Genomic DNA, 20650 nt, shown 5'->3' on the forward strand with positions numbered 1-20650 from the left:
GAATTAAAATATAAACTAGGTTGTACTAGTTTATATATCCCGGTGCTTCTTCTTTCAGTGTTAGTACAAAGAAACCTATAGTTGCTCATACGTTAAATCTGAGAGGCTGGATTTTATTCCTTTAGTTTCGAAAAGTCGACTGTGGGAATGTGTTTGCAAAACCGCCTGAGACAGCAAGTGCATAGAGAAAAGTACATGTTTAGTTCGCCGTAGATAAACTGTGAGAAAGAGTCATGTGATTTGTGTTACATACATTTTATCTTTTATTGTTTCACCAGAACAGCTTACTAATCTCGTCGATGCTAAAATATCGTACAAACATATGTCCACGTATGCTATTTTTCCGGGTTATAGCTTTAGAAAGTCGTACGCGAGAGGAAGTTGGTTACGACAATAGTCAAACCAGCATTATCTTTCTTGCTTCAACTATTATTATTCATTTCCTGCAAGAGTTAAGGTTGAAGGAAATATAGTCTACGAAAGGGCAAGGTGCAATTGAAGAACTCTTTCCGAATGTAATTTAAAAATACATATAAAGAAAATTGTAGCGGTAGAGATTTCATTATTTGCCTTAGGTTATCATAGCTGAGCAATATCAAATACTATCTTGGTGCTTGACTTTCTACTCGAGTAGTGGAGTTTGTCCGGCGATGTCCAGGGTGTACACAAATATTTGTGGCGGCTTTGAGACATCTACAGATTCGGCAAACACACCCGCAGCAAAATTTATTTTGATCTCGAAATTTAATTCTGGAGGCGTAGACTCGTCCTCGAAACTCGTTACAAATTTTCTTTCTCGGTTACTGAATCGCTGCGCCATTTCTCATTCGTATGATTAAGACTTCAGGAATTTCTTGCATGCCATTTCATCTTGAGATTCTTTCTTGTTGCAGTCTGCATCATCCTGCTCGATTCCCATGAAATTAATTTCCCTAATTAGATGCAATGAAACTGCATACCTTCGTGCCAGCGTATAGTCCGATGTCCTTGGTTTTTCTAGCCTTACATCTGAATGTGAATTCTTGTTCAATGAGTGCTCAACTATCTATGTCGCTAAAATAGTCTCGAACTATTCTGGAATTCCATTAAATTTGGCAGTCGATAATCAACACTATTTGACATTATTGATTCAGTATTTTGGTGCTGCTAAAGTTGAAATTTTCAATCGTATCGAGTTTCTAAACGTGTACTATGATGCTGGCAGCGATGAATTTATTTTAACACGATTTATTTTTTGTTCGGATTCTTAGTTCTTTCGTTCCGGAACAATAAACATTGTAAAATCTGAAGAGTGCCACAAAACAGACCGTTTGATAATTGTTACTTGAATACCTCTTTAAAAGCAATGAATTTAAATTGCTTATAATACCAACCTATAGAATTGATCCAGAAAGAGTAAACAAATTTATTCTTTTTAATTTAAATTTTTCTCTTTGTACACACTTCATATTTTCCAGCACGTTGCTTTGTTCTTTTCCGTTTCCCCTCCTCTTGACCGTATTTCTTTTCGCAGCGAAGAGTTCGGTCCCCTATGAATGGATCATACTTTGTCGAGGAAAATAAAACTTAATGTTCCGTACTCTAATTTCATATAAGCACCACTTTATTTTATACGTAAATACGAGGCTAATTATTTCCGTTTCAATTTCAGTGCTTAATACAATTACCAAACGGAATCGTTCAAAAAATAGTTGATTCATTTTCGCGGAAACGGGCATGTATCTATTGCAAGCTCTAATACAAAATATAGATATTTTGATTTTCTACACATTATAAAAAATAACTGCTTCCGTACTTTATTCGCATTTGCTGCTTTATGATGCGTTAATTCCATAAGATCGTATGCTTTTATGGTGTTTCCATCATTTTACTATGCTATGTAAACGCCCACCTTGGAGGATACGGAACGTTAACAGGGCAAGTCAAACTCGATTCCATTTACGATCGTAAAACCTAAACTGACCTCAATTATCCTCCAAAATATCCGTATTTTTATGAAGAGCTATACGAAGAAAAAAAAATGGGGAGGATAATCGTGTTTTATCAAGGTTGGAAAAAGGCGTTTTATCGAGGCGTTAGCGTATATCTTATAGCGGGATCTCGCGAAAAGGAGAGCCGAAACGAGGAAACTCTCGTCGTCGGTACGGCGATTTAAAACGATTATCGTCTTCTCCTAATTCGATTCAAGCGAGGCGCGTAATCCAGCGGCTTCGATTAATCCCACGTCCCTTGGATCTGTTGACGCAGGTAGCCGACACCGAGGCGTTGCCAAGGTCACGAGGGAGGAGCTGAGGTCATCGCAGCACCTATGTTGTGCGGCGAACTCCTGAACGGTGGGTTCGTCAGTACCGGATCGGTACCGGTGGTTCCCTACAGCCTCTTAGGATTCTGGTTGCCCGGCTGTCTACGCGCTACCAGCCCCAGTTCTTTCAACTCGTCTTATCTGACCCTGTTGGCCGAACTCCTGGCCACGGGCCACCCGGATCTTCGAAGCGAGCTGATGGACCTCGCGAAGAGGAGCCATCAGGCTCCCACCAACGGCGCGGTCGACCTTGACCTCGACCTGCAAGCCGACGACAGCGACGAGAGCGTCTTTCTCGGTGAGTACTACTTCCTCCACGTATCCGCGATGACACAGGACTCTATCTGCTGAACAGAGATGGGCAAACTTCGCACGCATAAATTTCAATTATAGAAAGGAACATTTCGCTGTAGCGTACGTCACGAATAAATTGCTACGCGTTGGCCTCATCGATTATTTAATGTTTTGGTAAAGTTTCGCCCATCCGTGCTACAGAACTCGCTTAAGGGCTTACGGCCATCTTGGCGGCGTCGAAACTAAGCATATTCATAAATTTATTATGATAATACTGTACTGCACTTTCGATTGAAACGAATTTCGATTATATATAGATCGAGCCATGGCGTTGAAACAGTACGATAATGATTTCTACTGTTGTACTCGGAAAAAAGTGGAGCATTTTTCTATCATCTTCGATCGAGGTGATATATCCTGTATAAAAAGGAGCATTTAGATCGTTTCTTTGCTACGAAGATACCGTAACCCCTTAACGCGAACGAGTCTTCAGCGAGTAATTAACGCTGTCGAGTCCTTGAAAAATGTTTTCCATTACTGAAAGAGCATTTGCTGGTAAATGCATCTATTTTAGTAGCGCGCTTCTTCGAATATCGATGCAACGGGCACTTCCGAGTCGTTGTAACGAATCGACTCGAAGCAGAGTGCTCGTTCTCTTTGCGATACTTTTAACGAGCACGACTCGTACCCGTCTATGAATAGTATATATCGGATTTCTGCTGGACGACCGACCGCGTTTATCCGACCCGCTCTACATACGGCGAACAAACGGTCCGCGGTGCTGGAGCATGATCGTTTAATGGTTTTATTTTCGAAACTGACCGTTGTCCCGATGCAACCGAGTCACCGTATTTCGCGTCAACGGTCGATAACCGTCGTCGTGGCGACACAGTGGTCGAATATTCAAAAACAACGGGCTAAAGTGCTAATTCTGCTACTCGAGGAGCAGAAATATACTACCTTCGCGTAAAAATGTTGCACGGTTGCACGAGTTTGAATGATTCATTGCTGCATATTCAACGTTTCGACCCCGGGGGCTGGGTTATTCTTGAAGACGTGAATTGTTCATTTTATCGAGACAAAAATAAGCATTTATTGTTCCCTAGTCGAAGTTTGAAGTAACAAAGCAGCACTTTTGGATATCCGACAATTGCGCGACATCGCGTTGGCAGAGAAGAGGGCGGCTCGGGGATCGCGATTACGTCCACGGGTAAATATGTCCGCTCGAAGGCTGGAAATCCGTAATATTCGTCGTTTTTCATAGAGTCGCTTGGCACGAATCGCAGACGGGCAAACAAGGACCGTTCGGCTCGACGAGTTTCGCAGTCGAAGTCGCGTATTTAGTCTCGCCAGGAAGAACAAGATTTTCAGGGCGGAAACGTCGTGGAAAAATGTAGACAACGCGTGCTCGCGTCGTCCATTCGATTTGATAAACTGAAGCTGGAGGCTCCGTTCTCGCGAGAGAGCCTCCGAGACATTCGTTTCCATCGTCCTTGCGACAAAACGTTCGCGATGCTCTTAACGTGGACCCTAAACGATCCCCTTTCTGACGATCGACTATGGAGTCCCTCGAGTCGGTTCTGGCCGACATCCAAACTCTTTCTTTCTTTCGGCGTCTACCTTCTAATTCTTTCCTTTCCTCCGGTCTTTCCGGACTCGCGAGAACTCGGCCTCTCCACTAAATAATGGGAGAACGTTAACAATCTTTGCAGCTGTTTATCAAGATTTAGACCCCAACGGGTCGTTACGCGAACGTGCCGTGCCCCGCGTTCTCTCTTTCCGTCCGACGACGAGAATTTAAGGGTGTCCTATATTAACAGGAAGCTTCCACGCCAGACAGACCGTGATTCTTGCCAGGGCTTCCGCTTCATTACGTCTGTCGTCGGCGCGTGACTTTTAATTCCCCCGATCTATCTTCTAGATCCCCGTTTGTTAGCTCTTATGTACTTCGTCGAGCCCATTATTTAGCAATTAAACAATCGTCGCGACCACGACTGCATCGAAGATTTTAGGTAAACGTAGAGACAGCAAAATGGACATAGAATATATTCGCGTCGAAGCGTTTTATTATTCATAATCGACAATACCGAGTACACCCTTTACCGAGACTAATATAGAGAGGGTCATTAAAATTGTTCTGTAGTTATAAATGGCATCATTAAAACGATTACGATGGCTGCGATTTCAATTTTGAACCTCATTGGAATAATATAACGCGTGAGCGATACGGTTCGCTGACCGTAGTAGCTTTGGTGCATAGGTCAGTTACCTGAAACAGGTCATACTCGCGACCTGTGACAGTTCATTGAGATGTAATTGCGAATTAAACGCTCTGGGGATTATTTAGTTCGCAGAGAAATTTTGGAAAAGGTCACGTTTCCTTTAGAACTCATCAAAAAAATTTGTGCTGTCAACTTTAATGTCTCGTATTTTTTAAACGAGTTCCTGTCCAGCAAAATCATGACTGAAACCTCCCCTAATTTCGCGAGGACTATAATATATTTCGATTGGATACAGAACGAGTAATATACAAAGCCTGATTAAAGTACAGTAATTTCATGCTGTAATTTGATACTCTCTAAATGCTATTTCGCGCTGCACTTTATGACCCTTCTGAAACGCCTCTGTGACCTCGATTCTCTCGATTCTCGATCGCGATGGATTTTTAAGCTCTCGTACGCGCGACAAACGGCCGTCCCACGAGTTACCGTACGCTCAAACATCGACGTGCATTTTTAAAATCCATTCACACTTCATCACTCTTTTCACGCAACCGATACCCCGGTACAAACGCTCGATCTCGTCCGCTCTGTTTCAAACACTTGTCATTCGCACTCACAGCCAAACAGTTTGCAAGCACAGATATCGCTCGCGCTTGCAAGCTGGCTTTTCTCACCGAAGCAACAAGTATAAACCACATTTTTTGCATCTTTGTCGCTGAATCGATACGACGCCTTCGTAAAACAATTTATCATATCGTTTCCCACGAATAATAATGAATCATCGTCACTTAATAGATGACTTAATGGAGATTCTTCGATGTGTAGTTTAAGGATTGTTTTAATTACACGTTGTACCTGCCGGTCTACCGTTCTTGCAATCATGTTCGTACGTCTGCCTTCAAGCTGATACCGTTCTAGCTGGACTCTGCAGGATCATTAAGCTTTTCCAAGACAGGTCGCTTCCTTTCTGTTATCCTTCTTGCTGGCGCTAGTTCGGACCAATCCCACCGGCCACATCCAACGTCTTTCGTTCTCCTTCTGTTTCGAACTTCCCGGGATCGTAATAAATCGTTTGATGACTCGATCCTATTTCGCGGTGGACACCGAGAAAAATGGAGTATCGCCCTGGATCCTTCGAGATCCCTTAGAAATTGTCGGACACCGGTCTTCGCCGCGCAGGACACTTTTAATCCGAGGATAATTTACCCTTATCGTCGCGCCATCGGTGTGTAATGGCCAGCGATTACGGCAATTTTTCCCACGGTGGCAAAAGAAAAGACAATTTAAGGGGAAACAATTTCATCCTGCCGTCCGACAAAGTTGACGCTGGTTCTTTTCGTGGCTTCCGGCGAGGATCAAGTAATTGTCAGAGTATTCGATAAATATTACCGTAATTATTAAAACTCAGGTTCATATTGCAATTCACTGTGAAACGCTTTCGACTATTAAAATTAGGAAAGTTCTCCAGCAATGTTGTTAGCTGTTTTGTTTGACAATTTCCTCGCTTATACTTGACTGAATCTCGCACGGTGAGTTAATTTTCCGACGCACGCCATAATTCACGCTTCTCACACGCCGCGTAATCGACCAACACGCAAGATGCAAACCTTCGCTTAATTGCCCGAGAATATCGCAGGAAATTTTGAAGTTTCTGCGCAAGTTACGTGCCACGGCGTTACATAATTCAAGGGAACTATACAGGGGCTACCATTTTAATCTCTTCGCCAAAATATCTTAGAAACGTTTCGGTCGAAATATGCATCCGTTTCGTGATTTAAAAAGAAAAATAATTCCATATTATTAATAACGTTTGGACGTTGAACTTTCTTTAATTTAAAATCGATTTTCTTAAAAATCTTCTATTTTCGACCGATTTTCGTGTTCGAAATCCTTTGCTTTTGATCGTGCTATGATGTCACGCGGCTGTCGTGTCTCGTAGATCGCGGCTCGAGCTACGAAGGGCTTTCGTCCGTCGCTCGGCCCTAATTGGAATATTATTCCCGTCCGTCTTGTTCGAGGAAACAACGCAATGGCCAGCAGCGGAGGCTCAAAGCGGGAAAGTGGATTTTCGCGGGCCTCGTAGCCACTTGTTCGCTGCAAAGTGGATGCGAGTTTGATGACAGCACTTGGCGCGCCGCGACTGAAAGTTCACGAAATTGAATCGAACTCCGGGAGCAGGCGCGCTACTTTTATCGGTCATTGCTTGGCCTTCCCTTAAGCCGTTCTCTCGCGCGAAGGGTGGCGAGAACCCGTGGCTAAAAGTAATTCTCATTCCGAGCCCTTTCGCGATATTACGTTCGCCCGGGACGAAATTGCCGAACGGGAAGACGGAACAAGGGGAGCACAAAAGGAACGAACGGGTTCCACTCGTCGTCGCGCCGTGCTCGAACAGAGATCGCCGAGACTCGACTCTCGCTAACGAGTCGGAAGCGGAACATCGAAGGACGACTGTTTATCGCCCGACAGGAAACAAAAGGGCCATGAAGATTTTAATGACGTTGTCCCGTTGTTCGGTAATGGAAAGGTCCATACTTTTCTTGGGGAAATTAAACGAAGCTAATGAAATTCACTTTGATTATGGAACCGGTAATGTTATGATAATTGAAAATAAATAGATAGGAGTATGCGTTCTATGACACGCTCGAATGTCGTATTCTTGGAGCTGGCAACGTTTCAAGCCACTCTTGCTACCAGTTTAGAATGCATTGAATTTTTTCGATTCGAGTGGACAGATTTTGAACAAAAGAATTCAATTTCCCTGAACCTTCGTTGAGTTATAAACTCTCGTAGATTTTGGTCTCGGAATGGAAATAAAATGACTTTTCGCCCCGTTCCTTGGGACTCGCGGACGGCGTAAGTGGAAAGTGCAACCGATAACGTCAAAGATAATCGGGGATAGCGAAAATGTCGTTAAGAGGGTGGGATCGGTTACGTCGAATTTTTCAATTAACCGATCCGATCCCGCGATTTCCACGAAACGGCCGGGAGATTGAATCGACCTCGCGGGTTTGTTACCCTTATCGGTCACCGGTTTCGACCCTGTAGCTTGAATACGGTCTCGCGCAGCGACGCAAGGGACTGGATACGCCGATAAAAATACACCGGACTCTGGCGACGCGAGCATGTTTCTCGATTATCTTGGGACGCGGGATCGAATGGTAAACGCGCGTCGAACGGTCGTGTAAAAGGAAAGAAGCAATAACGAGATTGAATCGATGTTTTCGATACGCCGTTGAAAATTACCCGGTAAATTAATTCGTTTGACAGAGAGGGAGGAAGTGTACACACTTCGGGGTTGCGTATGAGCGACAGATTGTTCTCTTCCTATCGATCGAATAACCGTTTCAATCTATCCTCTCTGTTTTGTGTTCCCCGTTCAGCCACGGTTGGGGAAACGACCGTGTGCACGCGCGGGAAAGTCGGACTGGGGGAAAGGAAAATAATGGGAGAAAAAGAACGGGAAAAGGGCCGGGGACAATCGATTTATAAACATATCCTTGAATCGCTTAAACAATCGCGACATGGCGCGGCGCTACTCGACGCTTCGCAATGGTAGAGGATGAAATTGTAAAACAACGCGGAATCGCAGTCTTTGACGCGAATTGAAAGTGAACTCGTGAAGGGGGTTACACGTATTACCACGCGAGACCGATCAAAGCGAGAACGAAATGCACGCCGGAGAAATGGAAGACGCGACGGGAGTTAATAAAACTGATTTACTGCTCTTAACGCCGTCGACCGGGGAGGATGAAAGAACCCCTAAAATCGGTTAGGGTCCCTTTGTTCGGTCGCTCATTTATTTATTTATTTTTGTAAGAACCTGGATAGACGGACAGATACGTTGCACACCTTGAAGTCTATTATATATATGAAAAAAGTTGTACAAAGATAATAGCAGAGAACAGAAAATGCTCGTGGGTTTATCCGAGTAGTGGTTTCCGTTGGCTTGGACGCGCAAAGCGCATGCAATGAACGGGCAGGCGAAAAAATTGATTCATCGGGGCGTGAAAGTGTCCGAGACACGGTTCCCTTTCCGACTCGAATAAATGCTCCAATCTGTCGCGGATTCCGCTCCTCCGTTGCTCTTCGGAGCCGGCTGAAATATGGGAATACGTGTGCCATTCGTTGGGTGAGGGTGGAACAGTGGGAGGAAGAAGGGGCGCTGAGCGTGAGACTGACGAGAGAATGCAGAAGAGAAACGAAGAAGGTGGAGGGGAAAATGATGAGAGAGGTAAAGGGACCTAGCGAAACTCGACAATGGAGGAGGGTTCCTGAAGGAGAGTCCCGATGTTAGCGGAGAGTGGATGAAGCAAGACAGAAAAGCGAAACGGGAACAATGGCCGCGGTATTATTTTCTGTTTGCTGCGTCAGACCAACCACCCCAACCCCTTGGTTAGTCGGCGTTCGTCTATCCCAGTGTTCCATTCCCTGTTTCTTGCTTCTTCTCTCCTTTTTCCGTCTGTCGACTCGCTTTCGCTGCGACGGCACGTTATATCGGCCCTGGATCCAAGATTACGGGCTCGATATTTGCCAAATGAACGAATAAGCTCCTCCCGTCCGGCGCTGTTTCATTTGACCGACCGAATAAATCATCCGCTGCTTAATTTCCTTCGTTGCCCGAACCGGCGCAAAAAGAGAGTCCTTCGTTATCGAATTTCCTCGATCGTGTCGCGAGCGTACTCGCTTAATTAAAGGGAATATTTGTCCCGTTAACTCGCTGGAACTTTTAACTTCTATTTCTTCGCCGGTGGCGAGTCGACCAGCTCTCTTTCTTGAGGAAAATTCACTTCAACCTTGGAGTACTCCTATGAGGTACGAAGGACTAGACAAATATTGTTTCGCGACTGTAGATGGTCAGGGAAAATGAAACTTGGCGCGTCTTCTTTTAACTTGTTAAAAAGTTTATTGTGTCATCGCTTTATCTTATACACAGAATATAATATTTTATGTTTTTTTTTGCATTTGAACCGGCCGTTTGCGTCCGACCAATTGCGAGAACAAAGTTTCGCGAAACATTTTCACGCGAAATGTAGCAATCTCGATTTAATTTTAATTCTACTGGCTGGATTCTTAACTCGTTGCATAAATTCCATTTAACTCTTCAAAACAGAGTTCCCGCTCAAACTAAACAACGTGTGGCTGAACCTGCAAAATGATTAGGTGTCTCCATAAAAAAAACATGGATTATAAATTCTCAATTTCCGTCAGATTTCATTCACCGTCGACCGTCAGCCGCGTTTCCAAGCTTTTTCCAGAAACTCTGACAATATCATTTTGCGTCGATTTCAATAACGCGCGCCTAACGGTTAATTAAACTCGACAAACGTTGTCAATATTTCCGAACACGCAAACATCGTATGAATTCGCGTTCCCCCCACACACAGTGTCCAGCTCGTTCCGTGGCTTGGACGCTCGCAGGTCTAGCCACCGATCGAACTGGATCAATGTGTTTTTGTAAGGTACATCGATCCAAGCTAGATCATAGATAACGAACGCGATATTTGCCAAATAAACGAACGATAAATTCCCTGGTATCTTCGCCGTTTAATCCACCGAAACGAGACGACGCGTAAACGATTCTGTTTAAACGACAAAGTTTGCCAAAGCGGCGTGCACCACTAATTTTGTTTCTTTACGATATCACTGTCTAAAATAATAATTGCAATAAATTTAAAGCACATAGTTCGTTAAAATACAAAAAACAAAATGCTTCTGCCGAGCTGCTGATAATCGTATTACCGAAATAAATCGAGCGTGTCGATAACTGGATTATTGTCTCAATTACGTGCACTTAACGTGCTGTATATTACCGATACGATTATTTTCCGGTATCAATGACTATCGAATAAAGGTTCCTGACCACTGCTCCGATTCGTCCACGGAAACGACGACTCCGTTCTGTCATCGTCGACAGCACGACGGTAACGAGAATTAAAATAACGGACGCAGAGTAATGAAAATGTTTCCCACGACCGTGGTTGAAATCCGCCGATAGTTTCGAAGCCGCGGAGTAATTGCACGGTTCCGTTCATTTTGTTCACGTTCGAGATTTATTTCTTCTTTCTCGTTTCGCTCGCAGAGATCCAACGGAGGAGGCGCCCTTTTGTCGTTAATCATTTCCGTGCTCCTCGTCAGACCGTCTGGTCCCTCCTGGAAACGAAACTGTTCTCGCAATTAAGCGCATTCAAAGGAAAGACCCCGTTTCCTGCGGAGGTCTCCGGTACACGTGCTTCCGGCATTGCTCGTTTCGCGGCTAATTCTTGCCCTTTCCCTGCGACCCGTCAATGGGGCTCCCAGCAGAACGTCGTCGTCTTCTTCGACGCGTAATTTCACATCTATATCTCTGGGTCGAATGTTTCGACGAACTCTTGCGTTGGCTCTTCACCGTGTCGCGAAAGAATTCTCGATAGGAGAAAACAATACTTTTAAGAGATACAAAACGATTCAAATAAATAATATCCAATACGTGCCAGGTTTCTTTTGAAAATCGATGGGTGTTGAAAGTTTGCATCTTTTCAAAAATTCTACCGATAGGAAGGATCGAAACGCGCGTATGTGGGCAAAATAGAGCGTGTCGCGCGATTGGTTGCCGGTCGTCTATATTCTATGAGCTCCGGGAAAATCGTTTCGAATGGAACCGCGGTCGAAGATGGCTGGACGGATTCGGGTCGAGTTTTCGTAGCCGGGTATAGAAACTATGACGCCGGAAATCACCGGTAGGCTTTAAAACGAGGACGAGCATGCAAATTGCACCTCGTAGATAGGTATGTAGCGTACATAGGAGTATGTACACGGGCGAAGAGACTCGTTCCGTGCCAGTTTCGCCGCGGGGCTTTGGGAACGCGGCGCAAAAGTCCTGTCGGGGGATCGAAGTGGCGTATAAGGTTTCCCTCAAAACTCACGGTACGTGAATATCAAACGACCCTGACGAGAGATCCGGAAAGAGCCAAGCTGCCGGAGTCCCTCGAAGCCAGATTTTCAAAGTGTGAAGAGGCCCGCGGAGCCATTCATCGGTTTCGTCTGCCTCTCTGTTGTCGCGCGTCGCGTCGCTTCGTCCCGCGCTCCCGGCGCCGTTCTAATTTCATTTCGGTATCGGTCTTTTTTCCGATGAAAATCCGCCTTAATTAACGTTTTTCGCCTCGCGATCTCCCGGAGGTTCGTTAGAAACCAGACGACGAAGACGTTAACCTCGCCCGCGCTCCTCCGTTCAGCTATTTCCTGGAATACTCCGGAATTTCGTCTTATAAACTCGCGAATATCGTATTTAAGGCTCGAACCATCGTTTATTGCTTCGTTAAACTTTCGTTTGTACCAACTCTGTGTTTATCAAACTATTCACGAGAGAATTGAATAGAATCCCGATTATAAGGCAACGCGATGATTTCTATGGGGAATATTTAAAAGAGGACTGTCGATGCCAGGTATCTTTAAATTTCGCCAACTATCGATCGCCAGGAGAACCGCGTGACTCGACGAGCTTGAATTGCGGCGCCAGTCGCAAATTGATGGCACTGGAAAACAGAAGCTAATTAATGCCCCCGAAAGAAATTACCTCCGATGTAATTCGGACCTGTGTACTAACTGTTAGCCGGGGCTGGTAGAAACCTCGAAGAATCGAAATGGCCACGCGGATAATGGGAGGAACGGGAGATTGAAAGCCACCGTCTCTCTTCACCCTTTTTTCGCCAACCCCTTCCATCCCCCTTTGCAGCCTCTTCCACGGCTCTCGTCATTTACGTCCGCACCGCAAACGAACTATCCTTCTACCGTAATTAAATATTTGTCGGTCTTGGAATCGATAGGTATTTACGTTCTTGGCTTTCGCGTTAGTTTGCCGAATCCACTGGGTCGGCCAAATAGAAACGGGGCCGATTTGCTTACGAAATCTGCCCTCCTTAATAAATTAGCAACGATAATATTTGAATAACGAAATAAAAAATACTTGGACAGTGTAGGGGTTCGAACGAGCGAGAGATATAAAAAGCACCGAAGTCTCTGACCAAAAACAGTCTGATATTATCAATGAAATAGACCCAACCAAAACAATAAAGACGAAAATTGACTGCGTCTGCGGTAGATACGAGCCGTGAAGACGTCCAAGTTGCGCACCGCTGACCTAGAAGTACTTTCAAGAGCGCGCCACGTAGACTGCGAGTCGGGGATATTTCTCGGACGAAAAACAGGGATATCCGCGTTCCTGGAGTTCTTTCGCGACGGAGCAGAGATCACGTACGTTAGTTAAGTCTTCGACAGGTTGTCGGGTCCCGAGGGGACGGCGTCGGTTAAGAAGCAATTCCTGCTGGATGAATTTATGGGTGCTCGGGATTAACACGCTCGGCTGCAATAAAAGTCACGAGCACTGGTCAGCCTTTCTTCGTCCCTCTTTTCGTTTTTCCCTTCGTCTTGCTCTCGTTCTTCCTTTTTCCCCCTCCTCCGTGGTGTTCCATTCTCCGCGGAAGAGTACGTCATCCGCCGGCCCGTTATCTCTTTTACCAGTTCACAGAAGTTTCGGTGTCCAAAATGGGCTCTTCGCCTTTATTTCTCTGTTTCTTTGTCTTCCTCCGATCCCCTCGATCTCGAGGCGAGCAAATGGAGAACGCGAAGGAGGAACGAGAAACGCTACTTCAACTCTCGTACAGCCCCCGCGACGGGGGATGGACGTCGCTGTCGGCATTAAACCACCGGAATGTTCCTGTTTTCGAGACACTCTGCCTCCACTCGGTGGAATCTCTTTCCTTTCGATTCTCCCCCGCGTCGCGCGCCACTTTCTTCTTTAACGCATCGAGTAAAAAGCCTCGACGCTCCGCGATACAATGGCGTCCGTCGTATGCAAATTGGTTTCGTACGGCCGTGAATACGAGCGCGTTTGCCAGCGACAGCCGTCGGAAAAACGAGACGAGAGGGATGATTAACGCGAAACGTTAGAGGGTGGAACGAATGTATCGCCATTTACGATCGCGTTACCCGTAAATAAGGACGGTTAAAGGCCGTAGCGATTCCGTAGATGCCGAAGAAGATATTACGACGATAATTATTACAGTGAAATATGAACCAAGTATGATCTTTGATGACGGCGGGAGTAACGCATTTACGGTCAGACCAGAAACGTTTCGGAATACGAGGTCGTTCGGCCTTCCAACTATAACCCCTTTACGAGAAGCGTGGATAATACTGACCTTAATATCGTAAAAAGTTCATGGATCCGCCATACCACTCCCATCGATCATATTCGATTCAATCCTAATAATTTCTAATAATTTAGAGACTGGAGTGTTCTTCCATCGTTAATACTTCCTGGCCTCGTTCTTTCATCTGTTCTTGTCGCAGAAATTGATGACGATAACAGTGAAACTCGAACTTGTAAAAGTAGAAGATAACGATAAATAATTTACGAATGTCGATAACGTTAACGTCAGAGGAACTCGACCGAGCAGGCTACTGTACGTTTCATTCCGTTTTCTCATAAATTTTCGTCGTTCAGTTCGTTTCCTAAGCGACGCGGTTCCGCCGTTAAAGCCGTTCACGTAGACGGAAGTGTACGTCGACGACATTCGGATCAGCGATTTCCAAGCAGCGAGCTTGCATTCTGGTTACCTCATTCTCCGCCGGCACAAATCTACCCCTTAACGTTTTATCGGGCGACTTCGAGGGCCGGAAATACCGATGCACGCCGGGATATCGAGTCCGCATTCCTCCGTATCGGTTCGTCGCTCCGCAGGAACACGAAATGGACTCCCGTGGAGCTCTTTCAGCTAGATACGCGATCGTGCAACAGACGTGTCCGTATACAGGGTGTTGAATAACTCGGTTTGGAAAATTTTACGATTCCGAAACGACGTCTAGAGTAGCAGTTTTTCCCAATAAATCCGAGATTCGCCTCTATATGGGAGCAAATTAAATGTCAGAAACGGGGAAGAAGCGAGCTTTACTCTCGTAAACATGCGGGATTGCATGGTAATAAAATTATCATGGATGAATTCAAAGATATTTATTTAAGCAAAACTGTGTTCCCTTAAGTATATTAAAACATTTTTAGTCACAAGAGTTGGTCACGATTCTTATAATCTCTGTTACGAAGCAGATTAGCATCAGTCTGGTCTGTTAACGCGTCTACCCATTGCTCGATATTTCTACTTGCGTTAGGAGTTCGCGACATTGTGGCTGCTATATTGACACGGTATTATTGTTTCATCTAATTCTAACTAATCAAGAACCAATGATAAAGCAAGATAAGATCGATAAAAAATTAATGATACCATACTACAACCCTCAAGAATGTCAGTAAGTAGAAATATCGAGGTATGGTCAGACGCGGTACTTAAAAGACCGTATTGCCGTTTCTACGTAATAATTTAAGAAATATACGAGCTGTAGAGAACGACCAAGATGAAAAGTACCAGGTTAGGTAACAAGGAGAGTCAAAATACCGTGATGGAGGGTTAAGCATGCGTATTATCGGTGCATAGTCATGATCTAAATGGGACGTACTATCGTGTAATTTATACGATGCAAATCTTGGAAATTTATGTTGGACTGCCTCCAACATTACTTCATACTTAGAATATACAAGATATTGATTGCCATCTTGCAAGGTGCTTTATCGACGTCTCTGGCGTCGCGTGGTGCCGTAACGAGATATCGCAGACCGTGTAGGTTTATTGGCAAGAAAACGCTCGTCCGCGAGTTCTCGAACATTGGGCGTTGGGTTTTTTTAACACCCTGTACGGGGTGGCACGTAGAAGGATAGGGGGTTGCGGCAGTCTAACGGATTTAATTCGATTTTAGAAAAGCGCGGTACACGGTGGCGAAACGAGAGGGAGATAAAAGGAGTCTCTCGACACAGCCGCACACGACAGGATTAGCGATTCGACGTTTCGTTGGTTTTTCTTGTTTCTTTCCCTTTACGGGCGAATTGGATCCGCCGGGAAGACCTTCGTAGCCGCTGCGCTTCTCCTCCCTTGATTCCGCCATGGCCGGTCCGTTCCTTCGTCCATTTCGACGAGTACTGCCTTCAAATCGCATTTGCGAGAGGACAACAGGAAACGGAAAATAAAAGAACGACATAGACAGAACGGGGGGTGGGAAAAGTGAGAGGCAGAGGGGTAACCGGAACGTGTCGCTAACGTAATAACATTTCAATTCGAGGACGGAAATTGCCAGAGGGCACGACGGCACGTCCCTCGCAGTTAGGGGTGACCATCCCTCCTCGCGTTCTTCACCCTCGCGTCCAGTCTCATCTTCTTCGCTTTTGACGGAATCCTCGCGACGCTGCCAGCGTATGCACGCGAGACACGAAGGAGCCCGGCGATCGTTCCAGCTCCGTAGCGAGGATGGTCGATTGACCGGGTTAAAACCGAATCCAAAACGCGATTACGTTGACTTTCTCTCGATTTTCGAACGACCGTACTTGGATTCATTTTTCTTCTTCGTGGGTCGATGGTTCGCTACCGGGATTCCAGGGGAGAGCTACCTAAATCGTATCGCCGGAAATTTTCTTTGTTATTACTAGACTGCGGATGTTCGTGGAAATATTTTTGCAGAGAAGGGATGAAACTGTGGATTCATCGAATAAAATAAATAGAGTACATAGAGGAAAAAGTGGAATGAAGGAACGAGGTTTCAGCGAATATGGTTGTTTTACAACCTGACCCAATTTGCATATTTTAGTGAAATTACGTACCTATGCACGAACGTATTGCATATTTAAGGATTTTTAGCCTAAGAAGGAAAAGTAAATTAATTAGGACTGCGTAATTCGATAAATCGAGTGGTTGTGTCCCGGTAACTTTTTTTTAACGAATAGTTAATTCAATTTAATTTCTTTAGAAATATACGAACATGTACATTGTATTTTCAGGATGAGATTTTTGCCATCCACGACTAAAATTAATTTTAGTTCAATATCCAGTTGTATGTTCGCTAATGATATTCCGGTGGAAGTTGAGTGATCTATTTAAGCTCTTCATTAACTCTTTTTTTATTCGTGACCCCTTTTCAGGAAAACGAAAGCATTAACGATCCTATTTTAACCACCGTATGAGACTCATCAACAATTTTAGGTTTATAGTAAAAAATTAAATTTCCCTCTAAAATTCGAAGCTGGAATATTATGTTATTTTTGGTTAATTCTATTTCCTTCTTTTCTACTTTTAAAGCTGGTGTGTCTGAGTGGTGTCTAAATAAATTTATACTCTTATTATTAAATTATAAAATCCATTTATTATCGAGTTACAAAATATTGTACATGAAACGTCATTAGCATACAAACGTACTTAGATAATCCTACTAAGTTACTTTAAGTCGGAATGCGAGCCGACGTCACATCCCGGCAAGATAGGGGGTTAAATGGTACGATTTTGGCAAGTCACCCCTACGCGGGTTCCGCCCAACCGCGGAACGGAATTTTACGTTCCGTCGACTCGAACATTAATTACGAGCCGGACGGGACCGGCGGAATAATTATACAACCAAAGAACCGTGTCACGATTTTCCCGAAGTTGCGGCACGCCAACCGAGAAATGGGAAAGAGTCGCGCGATGGGGGCGAAGGAAATGGGTGGAAAAAAAAGGGCGAAAAGTAAGCGAAAAACAGGTTGCTCGGTGAAAACGCGAGGCCCCGAATGAACCCAGAGCGTCGCGCGGCCCCGTAATTGCGTTCACCGTCGGCGTCGCTTTTAATTAATGCGACATACTTTTTTTCATCGCTAAAAAGTGCCACATCCTCGTAATCCACACCTGCCCCGCGCTTCCCCTCGTCGCCGGTGCTCCGTTGCCTGCAGGGAGTACGACCGGTGGGTGATCGTTAAATGGATGAAAAAAAATATGCAAACCCTCGAGGCACCCTTCTTTTTCTCCGTTTCTCTCCCTTTCCTTTCACCCTCTCTCGCTCTAGACCTCTTCTGCTTCTTTTCTCTTTTGTCGTTTCGCGATTTCCCCGTGCCACCGTTTCTCCCTCAGCCCCTGGAAAACAAACGATAGACGTCGGTCAGTGCATGATCTGTATCGGCATCAGTTTTTTATTTTAGTTTTTTTCTAAATATCAATCGGACTTCTATGAAAAATACCACCTTGATTCTCGGTCCCGAAGAACATTTAGTCGAACGATAATTTCACGAAATAAGTTTCGATTCTAATAAAATTTTATCGAGAACGAGAGCCTGTTCATTGTTCGTGAATGACATCCAGTTTAGCCCTTATCTTCGAAAGGTTATCGGAATAAAATTTCATTCCAATAAATCCTTATTGGAACGCTATTCCACGAATGTTATTCCAATAAAAATTTGTTCGAGTGACGCCCCCGACTCCGACGGGGAGCAGGTAACCTGCGTCCATTATGCTCACGGCTCGACGTGGTTTTTACGACGGGAATAAATTCAATCGAATCGACGTCGTCCCCCTTTTTTTGTCTTTCGAGTTTTCGTTCCCTATTTTTCCTCACCCTACCTTCGCGCCTTTTTCTTTTCGTCTTTTCCCGGCGCAACCCCATCGTTGCCGCGTTTCCTCTCGAGAGTATTAATCCGCGTAACCTACATGCAACCGGGGGCTGAACGAACGATGAAAAGGACGACGATAAAACCCGGCTGTGTAGCCGTGTATGCAAGACTCAGCCGTCGACGACGACGTGCCGCGCGTGTCGTAAAAATATGATGGCCGACTTCTCCGTGATTCCGCCATTGTGCACGCCCGGAAGAAGATCCGAGTCTCGCGTCTTCCGCGACCCTGATCGTTTAATACCGGGAGCACAGTCTTCCGGGACAATTTGCACCCAACTGATATTCCTCCTTGTTTGCATTTCATTCGTCGTCCGCCTCGCTCGATCTTCCTTCTGCTTTATTTCGAACGGGACGTCTGTTCGAAACAGGCATGTAAAACTCATTCTGCCTCGAGGGCCATTTTGTAGGCGACAGGCGACGCGAAGGGGACGTTTCACTTTGGGTCTCGATTCTGAGAAAACCACAAGTAATATCCAACTTTTGTTCTTGTACGGTAGATTCTGGAGATAGCTTACGAAATGGTTATTACAAAAATTACAAGTTATTCTCTCGAATGACAAGTTTCATATATTTAATTTTTGAAATTCCTAGCCCCGGAATTCATTATTAAAACCGTGTACGTAATTGTGCTCCCAAAATGAACTCTGACGCCACCGTTAGAATGCACGGGTGGATGCTGTGCGGAAGTGTTCCTTTTTCCCCGGAAGCGTACCAAAAATGTTCGTTTATGAACATCGTTCTCTATTAGTTTTTTGAACTTTACACGGCACAACGAGGTGAATGCACTTTCGAATTTGCGCACGTCCAAGTGGCGGGCAGCGTTCCTTAATTGCCTCGTGAGACCCGTTCTCGGTTATTACACCGGTGACAGGTGCACGAGGCGAGTTTTTCGCGATCCTGTCACCTGCAGACAGTCGCGCGTTCAGCGACTACGCGATAGGGTTCCCAGGGTGATTTGTGTAGGCCATCCGGGCAGCTGTTTTGGTTGCTACGGGGCAAACAACACGGTAGACCCGGCCGAGCTCTGATTTGCTTGCAGTTATGTCGATCGTCCCCCTGGCAAAATATTTGTCGCGTCAGCGACACGTTTGGCCCAATTTCCTCCGGATGAAAATATCCATCTTTTCCCCTGCGCTGGACTAATTTGTTACGAAATTGTAAATCGTCCAGCAAAAAATAAACAAAGCACGCAGTAGGATTTGAATCGGAGTATTTTTTCGTCGTTTAAATTCACTGTTGCGCCCCTTTGGCGAAACGTTCCGTAGTCTTAGCCAAACGGCTGCCATAACCAATCAGACAGGTCGCTTTGACAGAAGAGGACTTTCAGCCCTCTGCGGCTGCAAATTGAGGGTTAACCGCCAAGTGGAGAGTAGGACGTATCGTCGGGCATAACGAGGAGACGCGTTGCGCGGCCATTAAAACCGTTTCCTTCGTTTTAACGAACCCCCATAACATCATATTTCTCTTCTAAACTGTTCGAAGGGGAAAGTTTCGCTGCTCCCGTTACGACTCGTTCTTGTTACCAAATATCGGGTTTATTACCGATGAAACACGATTACGTTCCTTTCATTTTTTTTTTTTTTTTTTTTTTTTTATCGTGCAGCTCCGACCACTCTGCGGGGATCGTAAATTTATAACTGGTCCCCGTCGACCGCGCAACCGCCGTAGAAAATTGCGATCCCGGTCGTGTATCGCGTGTCGGGGGCGGCATTGATACTTGGAAATAAAAATAGAGAGCAACGGAGCATGAAAACGCGAGCTTTCCGTGCCGCTGATTTTCACGAAACGGAAGGAACATTAAGGTAAATGCACCGATAGTTGATCATGCAGTTGACACTTTGCGTTGAAAATCTGGGAAATATCGCTCCTACAGGTGATGCTGTCAATTTGTTCTACGGTGATCATTAGCCCGTAGCGTCTCGTGAAAATAATTTCTAAAATAAAATAAGAGCGATATCGATGCCTGAAAGAGTTAAAAGTAAACGTTGATTTGTGTCTGAAGTTTGTAAATGTATCCGTCTGTGGGAAGGTTGGTCTCGGCCGCGAAGCCATAACGGAAATTAACGGGACTCTTCGGATAGAAAAATTAATCTCGTAACTCGCGCGTCCTTTTTTGTACCTCTCCACGCGCTGAATATCACAGAGGGTTGATCCGACCGGACGGACGAAAAACCGATACGTTTCCATCGTTCGAGCGTGCGCCGAATGGCTGGCGCGAACAGCGCCGGTAAAATGGATTTGAAATTAAATTGCGGCTCACGATTATTAAGTGCCGGAACGCGCTTTTAATTGCACGTCTTTCCCGGTCGCTGCTCGCTTTTACCTTATCCGCGAGAATCA

At 45.1% G+C, this 20650-nt stretch overlaps 1 protein-coding gene across 6 annotated transcripts in view; it reads left to right on the top strand.

The window, feature by feature from the left end:
- LOC122397993 (protein Fe65 homolog) overlaps positions 1–20650 on the top strand; it is a 158994-nt gene that overhangs the window by 28771 nt on the left and 109573 nt on the right. For all 6 annotated transcript variants that reach the window (XM_043397547.1, XM_043397545.1, XM_043397549.1 and 3 more), the window contains one exon: positions 2248–2600. In XM_043397547.1, the coding sequence (XP_043253482.1) occupies positions 2309–2600 (292 nt within the window). In that variant the 5' untranslated portion in view covers positions 2248–2308. The remainder of the gene's footprint in view (positions 1–2247; positions 2601–20650) is intronic.

Source organism: Colletes gigas, unplaced genomic scaffold, assembly GCF_013123115.1.
Source record: "Colletes gigas isolate AHSC1104 unplaced genomic scaffold, ASM1312311v1 Colletes_gigas_Sc00010, whole genome shotgun sequence".
Classification (NCBI taxonomy): Eukaryota; Metazoa; Arthropoda; class Insecta; order Hymenoptera; family Colletidae; genus Colletes; species Colletes gigas.